The sequence below is a fragment of the Leptidea sinapis genome, chromosome 1 (assembly GCF_905404315.1).
Source record: "Leptidea sinapis chromosome 1, ilLepSina1.1, whole genome shotgun sequence".
Lineage (NCBI taxonomy): Eukaryota > Metazoa > Arthropoda > Insecta > Lepidoptera > Pieridae > Leptidea > Leptidea sinapis.
In genome coordinates, this window is record NC_066265.1 from 33985293 (window position 1) to 34008487 (window position 23195).

Genomic DNA, 23195 nt, shown 5'->3' on the forward strand with positions numbered 1-23195 from the left:
CTGTAGAATATACGAAGGTGGTCAAATACTTTTGTAGTTTTCTTTCGATGATCCAATTATGAGTGATCACCAGCAAGTTGACAATTGTGATATCACACCTTTAAAAAACAATAGGGAGGCTCATTCTTCGTCATAAAAGTTAACTTAATTTGGACTTGAATTTAACGATTATTTGATGTTATTTTTGAAGAAAGTTTCAAAACAAAAAATAATAGTTTAAAAAAACTTAAAAACACGATGTAACTAAAATTCAACTAAAAAATAGAAAATAAATTTTAATAAATTTAAATTGAAAATAGTGTAAAAAAAATACTAATAATCACTATAAAAAAGCGTGGGGTGTAGAAGAATTATTATTTTAATAATATCTTATAAAGCACCCCACGCTTTTTTTTATTAAAATTTATTTTCTACTAGCTGACCCGGCGAACGTTGTTTTGCCATATAAATTATTTTTAGTGTTCGACCGTTTTCTCAGACTTACTTTTTAAAGCCATTTTTCGGGTTAATATAATTTAGCATACTAGCGGCCCGCTTCGGCTTCGCACGGGTATAAAATACTTATATACGAGTAGCCTATGTCATTCACTGAAAAAATGATTGAAATCAATTCAGTAGTTTTGATTTATTCATTACTGCAGGTGGCCCGCAACTACTTTGTTACTGATACATTGTTGCGCTGAAAGGCACGTTTTTATTTTCCTCGCTAGAGAGCTCCGATAATAAACGCGTCCGATCGCTGCTAAATTCAAAGGGCGGGAGAGCCGCGGCCTTCGACGCGCTATTTATAGGCACACTCCCGCTGCTCTGGCCGGCCGAACGCGCCGCAAACGCTACGTCCCGCAATTTTTAAATCTGTAATATGTTCGAAAATATTCACTTAAATCATATGCTGTAAAGGGCCACATAGATCTATATTAAATCAACAATGTATTTAAGGTATTAAATTAGATAAGGATTAATGCTGTATTGGTTAAAATCGCTTCGATTTATTAGCCATTATTAGTCGTAAAAAGTAAATGACAAAAAAATATTATTGTGGGATATCCATAAGAGATAGTAATGTATCATAGCGGAGTTTTCTGTAGACCTTTTCAATGTGTACAATACTTAATACATTATTTTGATAAATCTCGTAGGGTTCAGCCTGCAGCTGCGTTTGCAATGTAAGCGGAAAAAATGTAATTATTTACGACATCACATTAGAAACCTCAAAAATAACAGTATTTCTCCAATATTTAATGATTGTTGATGTTATTATACCTATAAACCTTCCTCTTCAATCGCTTTATCTATCTATTAAAAAAACTGCATCAAAATCCGTTGCGTAGTTTTAAATATTTAAGCATACATAGTGATATAGGGACAGAGAAAGCGACTTTGTTTGCAGTGCTGACACTCACTAAAAATGTGGCTTTCTATTGTTAACGAAAATTTTAAAATCGTTTCAGTAGGTCCAGGGATTTAGGATCTAGGATTATTAGAAAGTATTAAGTTAGTATTAATGTTATGTTTTCGTCAATATTTCAATGTTTTTATATTATTTTGCTATTGGGGACGGATACAAATCCAACAAATAAAAAATCATGAAAATCAGTCCAACAATTCTCCAGTTATATGTGCGAACAAAGTATTTTTTATGATGATCTCACTAATAGGTAATATGAACGCTATAGTTTGTATGGATAGATAGGTACGAATGTATATGATGCAAAAGTTATAGGAAGCTACTGCAATATACTCCTCTAAACTATGTTAATTGATTTAGCTCAGAGGTGCCACACTTATTCTGATAGGTGTTCCTCGTAGAGTTATAAAAAAAAATCGATTGAGGTGTCATACGGATTATAAATTATCTCACCACACGGTCATAGCTTCCACTAACTGCAACATGAGACTAAGGCTGTGATCTATGGAGTGTACTTAGACTTTACTCAGTTAAAACATACGTGAGAGTGATAAAACGCGAACTTAACATTTGCATTGGGCTGTCTTAGCTTGAGATCTGTATACATTCAGCTGTGAAATGATTATATAAACGAAATTAAACATTATACTTAGCTTACACTCAGCTGAATTTTAATTGAGTAAAGTCTAAATACGCTCTTTAGATCTCAGCCGAACAGTTCCATTTTTGGCTATGTAACCGACGTTGAATGGCTGCCATCATTGCAATCAACCATTATGAAAGTCAAGCTCGCAGAGATCATAAATGCCATGGACGCACCACGCCCGTAAACAAAACAATATTGTCTTCCTCCTGCAACAATAATAAAACAACACGGTGCACGAGCATGCCCTTTACTCCTTTTAGTTACGATAGAGGAGCATAGTAACAAAATTAAATACATATTTCACCGTACACGTTGCCATGACAAACCACCAGAACATACAAAAGCATGTGCGTTTATCAGCACATCACATAAAAAGCATGCACAGGTGCCACCCTGCAGCACACCGCACCACAGCGTCAAGAGCATATGCCGCGATGGAAAAATCAGCACACTTCGTGCGTCAAGATGCTCCACGCCTCTTCCGTAGACGCAACGCATCACGCTAGGCTCAGCAACAAATGCAGTTTCATCTTTGTACTTTGCACTCCGCACTCCGCCAGTGGCACACCGTTGGATCTATTAAACATGAAAATATAAAAAAAATATTAAAACTTATTTCATAAAATGCAATTAAAATGTAAACAATATGTAGTTTAACATCGTGTCATGTTCCGTTATCTTCTCTTTTGGTCAAATCTGACCGATTATGCCATCCCTGTCTAGTAAATATCGGTTTAAAGAAATTTATTCTCATAAGATTTAACATAAAATCACTTACATGAGAAAAAAAATATACAATATAATATTACTTTAGGTTTCTATGACTGCATGCTTGCAAAACAAACAAAGTGGACAATTATTACAAAAAATGAATGTACATAAAAATTTCTTAACAAAACAATATCAACATATTTTATATTTATCCGGAATAAGAAGGACTGGATGTGGCTAACGACTTATAAAGATAACAGTTGAAGTAAACTAAAAAAAAACTACGGTTTGAACAATAATACAATAAAAAAAACTTAAAACAAAAAAGTGCGTGTTTATATGAGTGATTGTGCATTCGAGCATTTTTTTATTTATTTATTTATTTATTTATTAAAGTAATCAACAGCGTACACAACAATTATTTTTACAAAATTAACCTAGGTTTTACATAAAGCCACTAAGGATTACATAAATTTTAAATTATAAAAAGAAATCATATATTAACAGAATACTTAGACTTAAAAATGTACTATATATACTAACAAATAAAAGATTACAATAGCGCGCGCGTGTCTGTGTGTGTGTGTGCGTGTGTGGTGTGTGTATGCGTGTGTGGTGTGTGTGTGTGCGTGTGTGTTTGTGTGTGTTGCGTTACCTATTATTATTATTTTTTACGATGATGTTTTGTTATTTCTGTTTTTAACTTAATTTTTGATAAGTGAAATACGTCAAACTCAGCGTACTGTTTATTATAAATTCGTGACAGACGCGGAATTATGGAATTTTGGGCATAATTTGTATTAGGTTTTGGAACATGTAAAAGGCGCGTGTGACGCGATCTTAAAGATTGAGCGTTTAATGAAAAGGCTGGCAGTAGACTAGGACAGTCGTTGGAGCCACTCAAAATTGCTTGGAGAAGTAACATGTCACTTTGATTCCTTCTTTGTTCCAGTGTGTCGATACCATAGTGAGAACACGCTTCCTCATAACTGTTGAATTCTTTAAAATCTTTAAAAGTTAAGTATTTAATAAACTGTTTCTGTATGGTTTCAAGCCTTTCGATGTGTATAATATATTGGGGTGTCCAAACATTACATGCGTATTCAAGAATACTCCGGACGTACGCAAAGTAAAGTGCCTTTATACATTCCAGATTACTGAACGAACGGGTCACTCGTTTTATGAAACCTAGTTGTTTGAAAGCTCTATTTGCTACATTATCAACGTGCTCATTCATTGAAAACTTAGCATCGATTTGGATACCCAGGTCTCTAACCGCAGTCACTCTGGGTATACATGTGCCATTAATTTTGAAGTTAAATTCAATTATATTTTTTTTACGAGTCAGAGTAATATGATGGCACTTTTTAACATTAACTATAATTCTGTTCCTTGCGTAGTATTCTGTCAATGCATTTAGGTCATATTGTAGTTTATGACAATCGTCAAGTGAACGTATTTTGACAAATATTTTTGTGTCGTCAGCGAACATTAAATACTGTGCAAGGTGGAAGCAACTTCCAATATCAAATAGGTAAGCGTTATATAAAAGCGGACCTAGGATGGACCCCTGTGGTACTCCTGAGAGTATTATTACAAAGTTACTTCTAGCACTAACCGTCACAACTGCTTGCATACGGTTCTTAATGTATGAAGTAAACCACCGAAGTAAGCTCCCATTTACGCCTAGCACGCTCAGTTTTTGCAGTAGAATTACGTGATCTACTCGGTCAAATGCTTTTTCGAAATCCGTGTAGATCACATCCACTTGATATTTCTCGTCCATGCTCTGTACTACGTAATCCGTAAAAACAGCTAAATTTGTAACGGTAGAACGATTCTTCATAAATCCGTGCTGCTCGTAGGGAATAGATCTAGTTATAATGGGGCATATGTATCTATAGACAACTGTTTCGAATAACTTACTCATTGCGTTCAGAATCGATATGGGCCGGTAATTCTCTATTTGGGCTCTTGATCCGCTTTTATGTAACGGTACTATAAGTGCTTCTTTCCACACATCAGGGAAACTACTGAAGACGTTAATGGAGAGATTAAATATTATGGATAGCGGTAAGGCTAAATTGTTAGAACACTTATTTAAAAAAATCGGTGGGATTCCATCACTGCCAGCTCCCTTATTAGTTTTTAAAGCTTTAAGCAATTTACGAACCTCATATACACTTATAGTAATTTTGCAAATGGTTTCATTATGATTCAAGTTTAGAGAACTTGGTTCATCGTACGAGTTTGCTGGTTTTACAAAGATGCTCTCAAAGTATTGACTGAATCCATTACAAACTGAAGTTTCACCTGTGTAAGTACTATTACCAAGTGTAAGCTTAGTGGGGTATCCTTGTTCGCTGTTTCTAAGGGATTTAGTATAAGAGAAGAGAAGTTTAGGATCTTTACGAATGAAGCATTGCATACGCTCAGTGTAGTTTTTGTAACACCTGCTCTGTACGAGTTTTTGGCGAGCCCTGAGCATAACAAACTCGTCGTAATCACGAGGATTTTTAAACCATATTATTTATTTTATTCGTAACAAAGTTAAGATGAAATAATACTAAGAATGAAGTATAATTATTATAATAAATAGTGTTGTTTATAATAATATGTGCTTTTAGTTTTTTTTTTAAATAATGCCGTACTTTTAATTACTTTTATAGTATTTGAACGTTTGTTATAAATCTGAATTCCCTCGTAAGTTAAATTCCTTTTACCGTAACTAGTTCTTGGTGGACGTAGAAAAAAACCTTAATTACCTTAATTACAACTTCTTACGTTTTTTTCTTGGGAATACTTCTTTTTTTTAAACATTAGTTCTGTGTGTATTTCGTTAGTAAATATTTTTCGAATAAGAATACATTAATGTAATATATATATATATGTTTGTGTTACGTCTATTATTTTAGTTTCTTTATATACTTTGCTCGTTGGTGTCTGAAAATCGCATCTAAATAATACTTTTATAAGTTTATTTATATTAGTTCTAGCATCCGAACCCCAGAATTCAACCAAATAATCAATATGCGGTTTTACGAGAGAGTTGTAAATTATATAACCTACATTTCGGGGGAGACAACGTGATATACTACGCAGTGTTCCAGTAAGGGATGTCAGCTTAGACTTTAACTTATTAATGTGAGGTTTCCATGTCAAATGATTGTCTAATAAAAGGCCTAGATATTTTTCACTATCTGTTCTTTTAATTAATTGGTTATTAATTTTTAATGGTAAATGATTTGGAATCTTTGTATTTTTAGCGGCAAATATAACATAATGGGTTTTTGATATGTTTATCGTCAGTAAATTACACTGAAACCACACATTAAGCAGGTTTAGGTCATCTTGTGCGTCTTGTATGATAGGCTCAATTTTATGACCAAAATAAAAAAGGCTAGTGTCATCTGCATATAGTGATAGGGTTCCTTTGAGCTGCAATTTACTAATGTTATTCATATAAATCAGAAATAACAATGGTCCTATTATTGAGCCTTGAGGAACTCCATAAAGTACAGTTTTCTGACTGCTTTCATACTTGCCAAGTTTGACTACTTGTTGGCGATCCGTCAAGTACGATTTAAAATTTATGTGAGCTACGCCAGTGATACCAATATCATTTAATTTATCAAGAATTTTGTGGCTAACTGTATCGAATGCTTTTTTTAAGTCTATAAATATGCCAATGCTATATTTCTTATCATCAATGTTATTTTTTAATTTAGTTACCAAATCTGCTGCGGCCGAAATTGTATTAGATTTCTGTTTAAAACCATATTCAATCAATTTCGGTCTAAAAACATGTTCGAATCCCGCATCGTTCATAAAATGTTGTTTTTCAAATTTTATTTGTGTAAAACCATATTGCTTACTAAATAAGAAATTTACAGATTTTAAGTATGTCTCAAGTCAATCGTATAAAACACGCTCAAAAATTTTAGACAATACTGGAAGAACCGAAATGGATCGATAATTGGGTCTTGCTGTGATCCTTGTGAATAGGGGTCACTTTTGCAATTTTCAGACTACTTGGAAATATGCCTTGATTTAAACAGGTATTTATGCACTTTGTAAGTTCATCGACTAGTAACGGCATGATATATTTTATTGATATTTAAAAAAATACTCCAAGCTTGTATAGTTTGTCATGAAGCGAAAACACGTTTCATTGCAGATAAAATTAAAAACAGTAATAATAAAGTAAAAGCGACTTGGAGTGTAATTAATAATGAAACTGGTAGATCGAATTGCCGTAACACCTCTATCTGTTTAAATATTAATAATCGCGTTATAAATTCGGAAATAGAAATTGAAAATGAATTTGATAAATACTTCTCCGAAATCCCGATTGTCACGATCAAAGACCTTAACTCTTCGCCAAAAGCAGCATATGATAAGCTTAAATTACACGTACCAGTATCTTCCACTGATTTGAAATTTAAGTATGTTACAGGTAGCGATATAATAAAAATCTTCAAATTAATTACCCTAAAAAATACAAAAGACCTATGGGGCCATTCGACTAATATTGTAAAATACATACTTGACATTATAGCACCTGAATTAACAATAATATTTAATGAATGCATAGATGAGGATATGTTCCCTGACCTCATGAAGTACAGCAAAGTTATACCTTTGTTTAAATCGGGCAGTTCTTTTGACCCTGCTAATTTCAGACCTATTTCAGTGCTGCCTGTTTTTAGTAAAATTTTTGAAAAACTTTTGTTTCAACAGCTACAAATGCATTTTTGTAAATTAATGAACAAAAATCAGTTTGGTTTCACTAGGGGCTTATCAACAATTAATGCGGGTACCAGACTCATTGAGCACATCTTTGACGCCTGGGAAGAGTCACAGGATGCATTGAGCATTTTTTGTGATTTGTCAAAAGCATTTGACTGCGTCCACCATGAAACTTTACTCCTAAAACTAAAACATTATGGAGTGAAAAATAGAGCCCTAAATCCGTTAAAATCATATTTAAGCGAGAGTTCAGATAGTCGATGTAAATGGGAAACGGTCTTCCGGTAAACCTGTGGGAATAGGTGTTCCACAGGGTTCTATTCTCAGTCCTTTCTTGTTTCTTATATATATTAACGATCTACCGTTTGTGGTAGATGATAGCCATGAGATTGTATTGTTTGCTGATGATACTTCACTTATTTTTAAAGTGAAGCGACGTGCGGATATTGATGACGAGGTAAGCAATGCACTCTCAAAGATAGTGCGTTGGTTTGAGACGAATAATCTGCACTTAAACAGTAAAAAAACAAAGTGTTTACGGTTCATTACACCAAACACAGCGGAGGTACAAACCAACGTACTTATAAATATGACCAGAGATTGGAACTTGTGGACACTACGGTCTTCTTGGGTATCACGTTAGATAAAAAGCTTTAGTGGGGTCCACATATTACCCATCTAGCAGATAGACTCAGCTCTGCGGCATATACAGTTAGAAAGATTAGAGAGTACACGAATGTTGCGACCGCTAGATTTGTGTACTTTAGTTATTTTCACAGCATCATGACGTACGGTATATTACTATGGGGTCATGCTGCTGACATTGATATAGTGTTTGCACTGCAAAAGAGAGTTGTTCGTGCTATATATCAGCTTGGTTATAGACAGTCTCTCAAAGAAAAATTTAAAAAAATAAATATTATGACTGTTCATTGTCAGTACATTTACGAAAATTTAATATATGTTCACAAAAATCGTCACCTTTTTGCTCTTAATAGTGATTTTCATTATCATAACACTAGATATAAGGGATTGCTTGTAACTAATTCTAGTAGGCTTCATAAGATATATAATAGCTTTAAGGGTAAATGCATAAATAAATACACTTCTACAATAAAGTCCCAGCCACTGTTCAGGCATTATCTATAAATAAATTTAAATGTTTTATAAAAAAATGGCTCTGTCGTAAATCCTATTACTCCACTGCTGAATATCTAAATGATCGGACATGCTCTGTATTAGAGTCTAAGTTTTTTATTAGAGTAATTACTTCATCTACTGTTGCTGAATTAATAGTACTGAGACCTGGGTACGTAATATTATTGGCGATACTAGCATTTGTGTAGGTCTTATTGTTATGGTACTTAAAAGGGATATCTTCCGCTAATTTTGAACAGTAGAAAAGAAATCGTTAAAAGCCTGGCAGATATCATTTCCATTCAGATATACCGTGTCATTATGTTTTAGTTTAGGGGGTACGGATTGTACTTGATTGTGATTCAGAGAATTTATAAAACTCCATATTTTAGAAGGCTTATTTTGACAATTGAAGAACTTCTTGTGATAGTAATCTGCTTTCAATTTTTGGATTCTGATTGCAATGGCACTCTTAGCTTTTACAAAATTGTTTGCGGTGCTTTTAGCTTCAGAATTTTTTTTATGTTGATGCCATTGTGTGTTTTTACGATTAATATCATCTGATATACTTTTACTTATCCAGTCTTGCTTCGGTGGATTAATAAATTTAGTGCGTTTTGTTTTGTTTAATTAATGTACATATTTTATCCTCTAAAATGTTGTAATCATGGTTATTGTTGAATATTTTGGCATTGCTAACTGCCTCATAGAGGTTTCTATAATCTACCACTTCATTGTGTATAATTTTTAACCTTCTGGTCGATATTTCCTTACTTCAAAGTAAATCTGTTTGTGGTCTGACATCGATGATTCAATAACAGCTAAGTGAAACCCATTTTCATTCAAGTTCGTAGAGACGTGATCGACAAAAATTTTTTAGTAAATGTTTCTCTTGATTTTTTAAAATTTTGAAACCATTTTCTTTCAGGGAATCTTTATAAGCTTCAACTGACTTGTCTGGGTTTAATAGGTCAAAGTTAAAATCACCAAATACTATAGCTCTTTTTCTTAGATTCAGCTGAGAAGGAAAAGAATCTAGTAACCACCACCATAAGCATTATGTCTGTACTGATAATAGTGAGTGTAACCAGGTAATTGAATTCGTTTAGCTTCTTCTTAGGTTTTTATCCACGTTTCAGACAATACTATTACATGTATGATTGCTGCGAAAGAGTGAATAACACATTGTAGTTCATCAAGTTAACCTGGTTTCACGATACTACGTGCATTTGCATAGAAGCATTTTGCATGCACATATTTTCTTCGCCTTTCTCAATACGGCGCTGAAGTTCCTCTTTCAGATTTTGAAAATGAGCCTGGTGGTATGGTGTCTGATCCGAGAATATTTTTTATTTTATTAGTCTTAAGTTGGAGTAGGCATTTAGCTGTTTCCTCTGTTTTAAAACACACTTGATAGGGCGTATTTTGTCTGGTTTGTATTCCCAACACAGAAAATATTAATAGGGCTAGAGCAGTCAGGTGTTATTGTTTTAATGGTACTCATTACTTCAATTTTGTCGTATGTGTATCTTTCATCTCGATCTATAGAAACAGATTCTGGTATACCAGCTATTATTATATTCTTTCGTCTCAAATTTTGCTCATTAAACTCTGCTAAGATAGAATTATATGATTGATTATCATTACTAATTGTTGATATGGTTGGAATTCTTTGCTTTTGTAGGTTTTTTAGATCGTTCTCTAGGGACGTTATGTTTTTTTCCGAACTCTGTGCCAAATTTGAATTTTTTTTGAGTTCTATTTCATTTTCCTTTTGATCCATTACTATTCCTTCTAGTTTGTCTTTGGTTAACTGCATATCAGACTTAATTTCGGTAATAGTGTTTTGGATGCCTAAAATGTCTAGCCTTATAATTGAGAAATTTTCATTTTGTGTTTTAAGTAAAGCCATCATTTGCGTCATTTGCTGTTGTATATCTGACACTTGTGTTTTAATCTCATCGTCTGAATGCTTACGCTTAATTCGAAAGTTAGACTGAGATTCAAAATAAGGAGTCTCATATGTTACTTACCACTTACAGTAGGCGAGCATGTTACAATCATGTTGTTTTCTGATTGCCAGATGTTTATCATTATGATTTTTTGCTCACTAATATTTTAAAGTGTTTCCAAAATACATTTTTGCCATTAACATTCAAAGACATGACTTAGGCCTGAAAAGATCGCGGACAACAAAATGAGTGGATTCTCACTGAACGAATCTTAAATGATATATAAAACTAGAGAAGTTAAATATATGCTAGAATAAAGGGTGATGCCAAGACATTTAAAAAGGATAGAGCAACAATCCAAACTACAGGGAGTAGGTGGTGGTCTGCGATTTCTGATTAGCCTCCCAAGCTCATCCCAGGCGTGTTCAATCGGATTGAGATCACGACTTCTTGATGGTCAAGCCATCACGCTGATACCGACCTCCTGAATATACTCTTGTACGATATGAGCCGTGTGTGGCCGGGCATTATCATGCATCAGCATCGATCCATTACCCATATTTGCTAAATACGGCCCTGCATACTCATTGAGAATCTCTTGAGCACATCTTTGCCCAGTGAGGGTGCCATTTTCTATGGCTACTAGCTTTGTGCGACCTTCTGAAGATATGCCAGCCCATACATGTACACTGCCTCCACCGTATTGGACTCTTTTTGAGATGCAGGCTTGAAGGTATCGCTCACCAGGTCGCCTGTAAACACTTCGCCTTCCATCAGAAGTGTAAAGGGAGAATCGAGACTCATCTGCAAACAAAATTCTTGACCATTCTTCTTCATCCCACTGCATGTGTTCACGGGCGTATCGCAGTCTCGCTACTCGATGCTGACTCTCGAGTTTTGGGCCACTTGCTGGTCTTCGGGGTTTCAAATTGGCTTCAGCAAGTCTTCTTCTCACGTTACTGTCACTAATGTAGTCCCTCCGGGTCTGAAGTAGCTGTTGCTGGACTTCAACTGCATTTTGGTGGCGATTTCTTAACACAGTGGAAATAATATAACGATCTTCTCGGGCACTGGTACACCTGGATCTGCCATTACAAGGTCTCCTCAGATGGTGTCCAGTCTCTTCGTACCTTCGGTTTACCTTCTGGACCGTTCGTACCGTCACACCCACCATTCTGAAGTACGACGCATACTGATGCCTAGTTCCAGAAAAGCCATGATCCTAGCACATTCTTCAACTGAAAGAGGCATGATAAATAAATGTTATGTGCTTTTTAGCATACATTTTTAAAACAAGACCCATCCATCTTGAAAAAAATTTAAAACAGAAAGAAAAATGTGAATGGTAAAATTGTAATTCGGAAACGTCCACTTTGAAAAAGGAATGGTTTTGTTTTTGAAGTTTTTTTTCAGCCAATTCTTAAAAAAAGGTTACCGACTATAAAGTTTTTATGTACAAAATTAAATTCTCTTTGGAGTCCTTTTTATTTCGAAAGTATATCTTGTGAACTCAAAACGTTATTCCAATTTTAAAAGTGTGATACTTACTTTTGAAGGTTAGTGTATTACTATGAAGACAGTATCAACCAATTTTTGAGGGGTATGGGCGTGGCGTCTATGATGCGACCAAAGCTAAGCACATCGCTTCCCGCCAAATTTAAGATATTTGCCAATTATTTTTAATATATTTATTGTCACTGTAATATTCAAATGACCTCACGATAGTAGATCTGATCTCTAGACTGAGGGCAATGAGGCAGTAATTTATGCATTATTGTATTTTAGTCTGAATGGTGCCGTAGCTAGTGAAATTACTGGGCAAATGAGACTTAACATCTTATGTCTCAAGCTAACGAGTGCAGTTGTAGTGCCGCTCAGAATTTTTGGGTTTTTCAAGAATCCTTAGCCGCACTGCATTGTAATGGACAGGCATGTCGTCCCTTATTGTCACAAAATATTGCGCTGTTTATTCTCTCTCAGAGTGATGTAATTAACATCAAAAAATAGTCTCAAGAAATCAATTTTGAAAACAAAGTGGAAATTAGCCCTTACGATGGACTGTCTCACGTTCCGGTAATACCCGGCACCCAGATACTTGTGAGACTCACGTGGGGTTCATCAGCGAGGTCGGCAACGGCGCCTCAGGCAACTTGAAGGGCCTCTTCCGGTATGAGGGACAGTTGGCACGCCGGTCCACGTGTCTGTAGCAAGCGTCACACAGACTATCTGTCTATCGTCAGCTTCTCCTCGTCTGAAACATACATTTTACTTCCAAGGTTCTGTTCGGTGAGTAATTGAAACAGCTCTTTGGAACAAATTACTATGATAAATGCGGTAGAAGACACACAATGAAGCTATGTTTCTACGCTACGCCAAGTGATCCAACCACTGGGTTCCCAACAATTCGAGCTGTTCGAGCGATGCACGCGTTCGAACTGATACTTGATTGCGCCAGACCAGAGATGACAGCAATACTCCGTATGTGGCCGGACCTGCTCTTTGTAAAGCGCTACAATGTGGGCCGGCTTTAAGTATTGGTGTTCTCTATTTCTGACGCCCAGCTTGGAAGCCAATTTGGCTTTGCGCTCCATATGACCAAGGTTTTTGCAATCACCCGAGATTTCGAAACCCAGTATTCCTATACTAGGCGACGCTTTAAAGCAGGTTCCACAGTACGATATATTACCAATGTAGTTGTTATGATATAGGCATGGACGCTATCCGACCAATGACGATGCGTTTTTATAACTACCTGACCAATCAGTATTCAGTGTCCGGCTCCAGCTCATTGAATGAATTGTTTGCATTGCAAATATAATTGTGTAATAAGATCGATGTTTGTTATGAATGAATTGTATGACTTTCTTTTGCCGTTCGCCACTCTTCATCTGCGCAATGTGACAGGGCGTATCAAACAGTCCAAACTTGACTGATCCATGAACAGCCTTCCCGGGTGTATGAGTCTCTAATGATGTTTTGCGGCAGCGGCTACTCGAATTTTGTATTCGCTTCTTTGTCATTGATGTGGATGGTAGGGCATTTTTCCTTGCAGAAAATACTCCTATCATAGCTCTATGATCTGCCGGTATTCCAATGATGAAAGCAAAGAACCTTCAACTTTTTGCTCTTCATGCAATTTTGCATAAATTACATACGCATTTTTCATGGCTATATCAAGAATATCAGAAAATAAGCGCGGATATTTTTGATAAATGAAATACCTTCAAAAATTGTCGAAAATATATCGCCTCATTTCAGATCCCTATAAATCGGCAGGTAAATTTTTAGGAATATTTTTTCGCTGTAAGTGAACGGTACCGCATGCCTTGATATTGAGTTTCGCAAGGTTGTACTGCAGTATGGGCGAGTTGAAATAGTTGTCGAAGGATACTTCACAACCCAGACCCACAAGTGGTTTTGTCAATTCTACTGATTACTACTGATTTTCCTAAACTCACTTCCACTCCAGTTCTTTTTTACCTGTGTATTTGAAACGAATATATTGTTCTTTCTACAAACGCAGAATATCACGAGGAATAAATAATTTTAAGGATTTTTGCTTTGTTAGGCCAAAGAAGTACCTATAACTTCTAGCGTGCGTACATAAATACACACACTTTTTTTTTATTTCAATCCATGATATGTAAATTTAATGTGGTAAAATAAATAAAAAACCTTTTAGAAAATTAATCATTTATTACACTGTAACATAATTAACTCAAAAGTCCCCTGTTTTAGTTCATTGATTTTATAATATAAGTATTTGTATTTAATTTATTACATTACGCCGCCGGCTGATAAAATAAGAATGTAATTGTTACATCAAGCTTTGTAAATGTTTGGGAGACTCGCAAAACAAAACTTGCAATCTTCACAGCTTTAACAATTATAAAGGTATTTTTTTTAACTTTAATTCTTTACATACAACCCGAGAAACGCTCGAAAGATTAGCCAGACATGAAAACTAATTATGGTCAGGGTTAAATTACGTTTTATTATCATATCTTAAACCTAGTTAAACAACATAAAATATGTTAGCTTGATAAATGGTTCGTTTGTTCATTATAGTAGAGCGGCGTGTTACAATTAAGCTATGTCGTGGATCCCGAGGCGGAAGATGTCGTGTTGGACGAAGTAGGTGTCAGCGAGCGGCTTGAGGACGAACGTCTGCACGTAGGGGTGAGGCGGGTCGTCGTCACACTGGAACCAAAACGCCACGGTCAATAGGAATAGTTCATAAATACACTAGTATTAAACTTACAATAGTTATCGTATTATTTTAACAAATGCTGACCCGACAAACTTTGTCTTGTATATATTTTATAAAGAACCCCCCGCGACCACTCATTGTATGAATTATCATAATATGTAATGAAATATCATTGGCTGAATTATTTGTATAGAGGTTAATTAGTAATCATCAACATATCATATAGTAAACCTTAAGAAGAGAAGATACCATAAGTGGTATAAGCATTATTTCGATCGGATCAGTAGTTTGTGTAGTAGTAGATTGACGCAAAATGTCCGATGTAAAAATGTAGGTAGTGTTTGGTGATCTAGCGAGTACTGGAGGATGTCGGATGGTTTCTAAATATAGGTCATGTAGATTTAAAGCAGTTCCTCGAGTCGTACGAAGTCTTGCGTTATCATGGACCAATAGCGGTGACGATGACACTGCGAGTTTCACCATCGACGTTTGAACTTCAGTGCCATAGACATCTGCTGTGTGTGAACTGTGATTACTTATCTGAACAAGCTGTAGTGAATTACACCATGAAGTGACCACCACGTATGGGTAAGCTGCGCTGTACGAGCTTCTACGATCGCCTTCAATTCATCATTATTTACCTTAGTAATTGGTCTTCTTCAAGTAGAGGTTTCTCTATGCAAGCGATTACACCAAAAACCCACAGTCCGTTAATGAGCTGTGTCTTCTCCTAACACAGCATTGATAGTGCGAGCTATAGCTGAGTGCAAATATTCTACATTCAAATATTTTAAATTCGACGGTAATGTTAATTTTATGAGCTGGTAACTAAGACCTCTAAGTTTTTTTATATAAGATGGGGAAAACGGGCAAGAGGCCCACGGGATGAGGAGAGGTGAGGCAACCGCCCATGGACATTCGCAACAACAGGTGTGTCTTTCAATTCAAATTCGTTGCCGGCCTTTAAGGTCGGAGTATGCTTTTTTCTAGGTCCCTAAGTCGTATCTGTTCGGGAAAAACGCAGACGGTAATTGATTCCACAAAGTGGCTGTGCGAGGCAAGAAATTTCTAGCAAAACGCGCGTGTGGAATGCCAGACGTCAACGTAATGCGAAGATTTCAAGTCTTTTAGACTTATTGTCATTATTGAATAAGATAACTGATTATGTTAGGTAATACCGATGGATTTAGTTCCTGTCCAATAATGTAGGTCGGTTCAACTTATATTATCTCTATGTAACCAAAACAGAAACAGATGTTATCTTCAGTTGGTTGAGTGAGACTGGATAGATGCACTTTTTGCAGTCCACGCAATACATAATATTCCCTACATCAATATTATTATTATTAGCAAAAGCCTCATTGCTCTCTTGGTTCCCTGCACGAACCGACCATGGTTTGGAACCGTAAAGAAATACAAGAACGTACATTACATACAGGTCTCCCGTGAGCGTGCTTATTGACAGAATGTAGGCAACTTCGAGATATATTAATAAATTTGAAAAATAATAATGTGAAAATCCAGTTATTAACTAAAGGCCATCCCTGCAACTTCCCGTTATTTCCATATCTAAATGCTTCTAATTGTACTTATGACGAGTTGTGTTGTTTGAGATCTTCACGCTCAAAAGTCTGGTAAAAGTTTAATAAAAACACTATTTTTTAAATTTTCAAACCTCAATAACTTTTGCATGAATTAACCGATTATCACGTTGGTTGGTTGGCGGCATTCTACGCAATTCATCAAAAGAATCTTTTAAGTTTCAATATTCAAATTCAAATTCGAAGTAATTCCAAAACAAAAAAACTTTATTCGGTTTCGTTCATCAACGACAACTCACGAACGAATCAACCTATTTTGACCAGCTTGGTTGCGATCGACGTGGTGTTTCGATGTTAAGAGTTATTCAATTTCAAAGTTATCCAAGAATTGAGATTTCTTAAAATCTACCAGTCCGAAATATATTCAAAATCTGAGTTTCTTCAAGCCCTTTCGAATGGCGCCAACTGCGATGAAATCGGTCAAGCCGTTGAAAAGTTATATTTGGTTTGCATACATCCATACACACACAGACACACACATACAGACATCATCGTGGGGAAAACTCGATTTTCGAAAAACGGGGAAAGACCAATAACATCCCGAATCTTCGAAAATTTTATTTTTTATTAGCGGGAAGATAAAAATATTTATGTATTACACGAGAACGGAGAACGAAAACTATACGAGAACCAAGCCCTCTGTTTCATGTATTGGCTTCGACACGGACTTCCCGTGGTGTCACACAATTTGGTTAGCCTTATTCAACATATATCTTCTGTATAATGTTGTCATCACAATTAATAAATACTAGCGGCCTTACAAATAAAAATGTTTTATAACAACTCTATTCTACCATTATATTGAGTATGGTTATACTTGTAATAAATTGAAAATAGAATAAGAATGTTGTTGACAATTAAACGAAATATAGGCTTTCTCTCTTCTGTTAAGTCAAAATAGGGTCATAATCGTGTCAAAATGCACAAGTCGGCAACAGCGCAAACAATTGTTCTATGATGTAGTAATACCACAATAGACTTATGTAACAGTATGGAGGCTACCTACAACAAACGTTCGAAATGACACACTCACACAAACATACATGCGCATCGATGAGGCCCCTAAACGGTTTTCGCGGTGGCCAAGGCACTCTCATATAAAGCTCGCAAAAAATTTAATGTATGGAAAGTAGCGCTCCAAGCGGGAAGAGTAACAGAAAATTAAAATGTAAAAAAAAATATTATTATTTCATTTCATTTATCATACATCAGCACATTTCTGTACGTTAATCTACGGTCCGCACTCGAGACTCGAGTCGCGTTGCGGCGTTCGACTTGGATCGGCTGAGCGGCGATGTCATGGCGTCATATTTATTTTGTTACAGAAATCAAATATAATGTTATAATTCATGATTTCTTAACTGTAGTATGTAATTCTATGATTTTTTTATTTTTGTAATTAGTGCATCTTCCCATAACACAAGACGGCATTTTAATGTTGTCATATTGTAAGCGATTCTGTCAAAAACAAACATAATATCATTGCGTGTGGCGATATAGTCGGTAAAATACTATTTTTAGCTCAATTTCAGTTCTTGTTTTATTCTCAAGTATAACTTTATATCATATTTATTTGTAAGGCCGTACCTGTTATTTATAAAATTAAGATCAACACAATCCAAAATGATCCATAAGTGTGAAATAGACAGATCACTATGGGTGAGACGTATTTATCGTCACAGGTATTTGTAACAGGTATTAAAATATCACCGGTTGTCACTGTGACAAGATATCATTAATAACAGTGACAAGTATTAGGAGTATTTTGTAACAACTAGTATTTTGTAACAACTAGTATTTTGTAACAACTAGTATTTTGTAACAACTAGTATTTTATAACACCTAGTATTTTAGTATCGACTGTTATTTGAGTAACACCTGTTACTGAACAAGTATTTGATAACAACTAGTATTTTAGTAACAACTCTTACTGAACAAGTATTTAATAACAGCTGATATTTGAGTAATACCTGTTATTGAACAAATAATTAGGAGTATTTAGTAGGTATTAAGGTTAACAGTATTTTGATACAGCTATAATTGTGTGATTTGTAGGTCTGTTATATTATTTTTAATTCAATAGGTAATAAAATAGTTATGGTTCAACTATTCTTTTAAAATATGTGGGATAAGAAAAACCCTGTTTACTTTTATTGTTTACTGAATATTTTTCTTTTAGACGCATTTGTAAATAATAGATACATCACTTTCATACATTTATTTAACATACTATTGTTAAGATAATATAGGTAGGTACCTAATTAAAATATTGAAATGGAATTCAAATTTCAAATGGAAGACCCTGTCTCTGATATCATTTTTCGTAATCGTATTTATTCACAGTTATATTGTGCCTACGAGCAGGAAAATACGGCTCACCTCTTCGAAAGAAAAAACCTATACTTATTGGTAATTTGATAGTACCTACTGAATAATATATTTTTATGATGTTTATTTCTACTTTATTGTTGAATTATTCATATGATAAGGGCACATATTAATTGTGTACTAGGTAAGGATCTCTGTTTAAACATAGGTAGTATGAAAAATAATGAATACGAAAGTATAATGATTATTTTTATTACATCAAAACTATAAAAATAATTAATAGGTCTGTACAGCTTTACCTAATCAGAACTTTTGCAATTCGAAGTTACCACAAGAGAAAGTACTATGTAATACGTATAGATGGCGCTAACAAGTAACACCAAACAACGAAAAATATACGCCTCACTACAGTAGCTAGTATATTATCACAGATAATATTAAAATAACAGCTAGTATTTTGTAACATGTATTTGTCGCTGTTACTTTTAAGTAAAAGTCACCGTCATTCCTAGTATTGCATTTTGCCTAGTACGTCTCAACTCTACAGACCACGTACCTAGGTATATTGTAATGATGATGACAAATGATTGACACAAGCAATTATTAATTAACAAACTGTTAGCTGTCAGCACACAGTTAATACTATGAAGGTCATGCTGAGGACTTAAATACTATAAAATTAATTTGGTAATAGGTTGGAGAAAAGTATTTTCACATAATAATCGTATAAACTTTTAATATAATTTCTTTAGCTGTACTATTTCACTCATATCACAAAAAATAATTTATTAATGTGTTCAGAAATTTATTTGTAGCCGGTTACATTATCTCTGGACGTGACGTTGTTGGTGTGACATCATCACTTTGTTGTGGTGTGCAAAACAAGCTTTATTATTAATTAATAACCTACTATTTATATTTTCAGTATTATACATTGATGTAAAAGTGTTGTGTTGTGATGCTTCTTATAATGATGAAAAATTATCTAATTAACTATTAACAAAAGTCAAGTCAGTCAAATGTAACAATGAAAACTTCAAAAACAAAGCAGTGATAGTACAAAAATATCACATGTACCTAACGGTAATGAAACTGTAAACCGTACTGACGCAACAGGACGAGCGCGAGGAGTTGAAAGGGGAATGGGAGGGGGGCATCACGTTCCAGCGAGGACTAGAGATAATGTGGCCGTGTGTTTATGTGAAAATGAGTGAATCTAATTAAGAAATTCGAAACATATTAAAACTAAAGTTTAGTCGGTTATTATTTGTATCACAGCAAGGTTATTGTACAATAATACAGTGCAAATGATCAGGGGCAAACACTGCTTACTTTACTATGAAGTCAATCACATATCATGTAGTGCCAGCCTAAACATGTCATGTTCAACATAGAACGAGTTCCCTATTGGTTTTAATACAAATGTTTGTAAATATCCATGTGGTAGATCTTCATCAGTCTATGTGAAACAAAAATATATTAAAAATGTGTTAACATCACAATTGTGTACTATTACTTATTTGGATCTATATAGTATATACCTACTATGTGGTTTCTATACCTACTAGGTGTTTCCATAACATTTTCCATGAGTCTAAATTTAATGTAATGTAATAATTCAACTTAAATAAAATAAAATTACTTTGCACAGGATGCCGGCTAGATTATAGGTACAGCGCCTATTTCTGCGGTGAAGCAGTAATATGTAATCATTATTATGTTTCAGTGTGAAGGGCACCATAGCTAGTGAAATTACTATACAAATGAGACTTAACATCATATGTCTCAAGGTGACGAGCGCAATTGAAGTGCCACTTGCATGAGGCTGTAATAATCTACCTACAAAATATAAGATGAATTAAAAATTGATAGTACAGTATGAGTCTCCATGGAAATTGGAGCTTGCAAGATAGCAGTATCAGTCCACACAATATAATCAATTACACATACTTACTTTCCTCATTGCTACACATACATACAATCTAAATAATCAGACTTGTTGACAGACATGTAGCTTTACATTCTCATCCATTTTACAGATAGGTAATTCAAAAGTGCATCATATATTTAGTTTAGAAGTATTGGATATTGGGTGTCAATATTTTTTTCTTCTAGGTTTATATTCTAGGAGACCATATCAATTCAAAATAGACTTGATAGTACATACCTGTAGTCTGCCTAGGACATTAATTAGAACTCCACCATCGAACATTGGTTGTGAATCAACCGATGTTATTATTCTGCCAATTTTTTGGAATGTTAAGGCCTGAAGACATTAAATACAAAATAATATATTAGGATATAAAAAGGCATAAAAGGCATGTATTGTCTCAAAATTGATTCCTTTAGAATTCTTTTTGATGTCATTTCTAATATACTAGATACTACTACCGCTTCGGAAACAAATGGCGCTCTGAGAGAGAAGAAGCGGTGCAAGAAACTCTCCCAGCATTGTTTTTTTGCGCTATTTTCAATAAAAATATACAATATTGTACAGTCATTTCTATCATTTTAAAATAATCACAATCTAGTCCCAGGCTCTCCGATCATTTAGATATTCAGCTGTACTTCACAGCTACTACTATATTACGACAGAGCCATTTTTTTATAAAACATTTAAATTTATTTATAGATAATGCCTGAACAGTGGCTGGGACTTTGTTATAGAAGTGTATACATTTACCCTTAAAGCTATTATGTATCTTATGAAGCCTACTAGAATTAGTTTCAAACAATCCCTTATTTCTAGTGTTATAATAATGAAAATCACTATTAAGAGCAAAAAGGTGACAATTTTTGTGAATGTATATTAAATTTTCATAAATGTACTGACAATGACCAGTGATAATATTTATTTCTTTAAATTTTTCTTTGAGAGACTTTCTATAACCAAGCTGATATATAGCACGAACAGCTCTCTTTTGCAGAGCAAACACTATATCAATGTCAGCAGCATGACCCCACAGTAAATTACCATATGTCATGATGCTGTGAAAATAACTGAAGTACACTAATCTAGTGGTCGCAACATTCGTGTACTCTCTAATCTTTCTAACGGCATATGCCGCAGAGCTATGCCATATAGCCATGAGAGTGTATTGTTTGATGAAGATACTTCACTTATTTTAAAGTGAGTCAATGCACATATATTAATGATGAGGTAAACAATGCAGTCTTAAAGTGTGTTGGTTTGAGACAAATAATCTGCACTTAAACAGTAAAAAAACAAAGTTTTAAAGGTTCATTACAAACACAGTGGAGGCACTAACCAGCTTACTTATGAATGACCAGAGATTGGAACTTGTGGACACTATGGTCCTTTTGGGTATCACATTAGATAAAAAGCTTCAGTGGGGTCCCCATTTTGCCCAACTAGCAGATAGACTCAGCTTTGCAGCATACACTGTTAGAAAGATTAGAGAGTACACAAATGTTGCTAGCGCTTGATTAGTATACTTGTTATTTTGACAGCATCATGACATGGTATTTTGCTGTAGCATCATACTGCTGACATTTATATAGTGTTTGCTCTGCAAATTAGAGCTGCTTGTGCTATGTTTGTTTGTATGGTTTTAGACAGTCAAAGAAAAATTTAAAAAATAAATATTATGACTGTTTTTATGAAATATAATACATGCTATATTAGGTATATCAACTGTATTAATGTGTTACAGTTATTATTTTTCACAGTTAAAATAGAAAACAATTACTTACATTAAGCTTTTCCATTATTTTTGCAGCACCTTGTATTTGAACTCCTTCAAATGTCATAAAGGAAGTTTCAACCTTAAACAATAACCATAAAAATTAAATGTTTCTTCTATAAAATTTGTTTATATTATATTAAATAATGACAAGATATTTAAGTATATCTATCTGAAAATGTTGACTCACAGGTTAAAAGATAATGGGCAATTAATAATATTTTTCGGCAGGAGTACAGTAACCTAAAATATTTATATTATAAAATAGCATTATCTTGCAAGTACAACATAACAAATTTTCAATGCAGCTTCGTTCGATTGGTATTATATTTTATGACTTATGAGAAAATTATTTGTCTACTTACGTTATACATATTGGCTAGATTAGCTCTTTGAGCGGGATCATCAAATAGAGTATAGTATTGTTGCACAAAACCTTTTCCAATTGCATCGTACTGTGGATTAAGCGCCATTCTAAATAATATTTCAGACTTAAGAGGGTAACCCAATAGAGAACAATCAACGAGACAAATTTAATTTTGTGCCGGCCAGCTGAGTCTTCCAGTTCTATAGGATCAAAGAATACTCGTTATTATTATACAGTATCAGGAGTATCTAAACTAAGAAATTCATAAATAAAAAAATATAATGGCTGCAGCTACCGTCAAGTGAGCTCAATCAAATCAAAGCTGACAGCGCAAGTATCAACCTAAATCGTCATTCCATTTTGGAGTACTCAATAATTATTG

The 23195-nt window shown here is 34.5% G+C and overlaps 1 protein-coding gene across 2 annotated transcripts; it reads right to left on the bottom strand.

The window, feature by feature from the left end:
- Positions 1 to 14279: 14279 nt before the first annotated feature.
- Positions 14280 to 23076, bottom strand: LOC126966403 (probable nuclear transport factor 2). 2 transcript variants are annotated; one of them, XM_050810426.1, is made up of 5 exons: positions 22812 to 23076; positions 22457 to 22528; positions 20910 to 21008; positions 20075 to 20201; positions 14280 to 14803 (listed from the first exon to the last, which is right to left on the bottom strand). In XM_050810426.1, the coding sequence occupies exons 1-4, from the start codon at positions 22917 to 22919 to the stop codon at positions 20091 to 20093; spliced, it is 390 nt and encodes a 129-aa protein (XP_050666383.1). In that variant the 5' UTR covers positions 22920 to 23076; the 3' UTR covers positions 14280 to 14803; positions 20075 to 20090. The 2 variants fall into 2 exon arrangements, with proteins under 2 accessions (XP_050666383.1, XP_050666373.1); XM_050810416.1 differs by lacking the exon at positions 20075 to 20201 and having other exon boundaries at positions 22812 to 23063.
- Between the last annotated feature and the right edge of the window lie 119 nt (positions 23077 to 23195).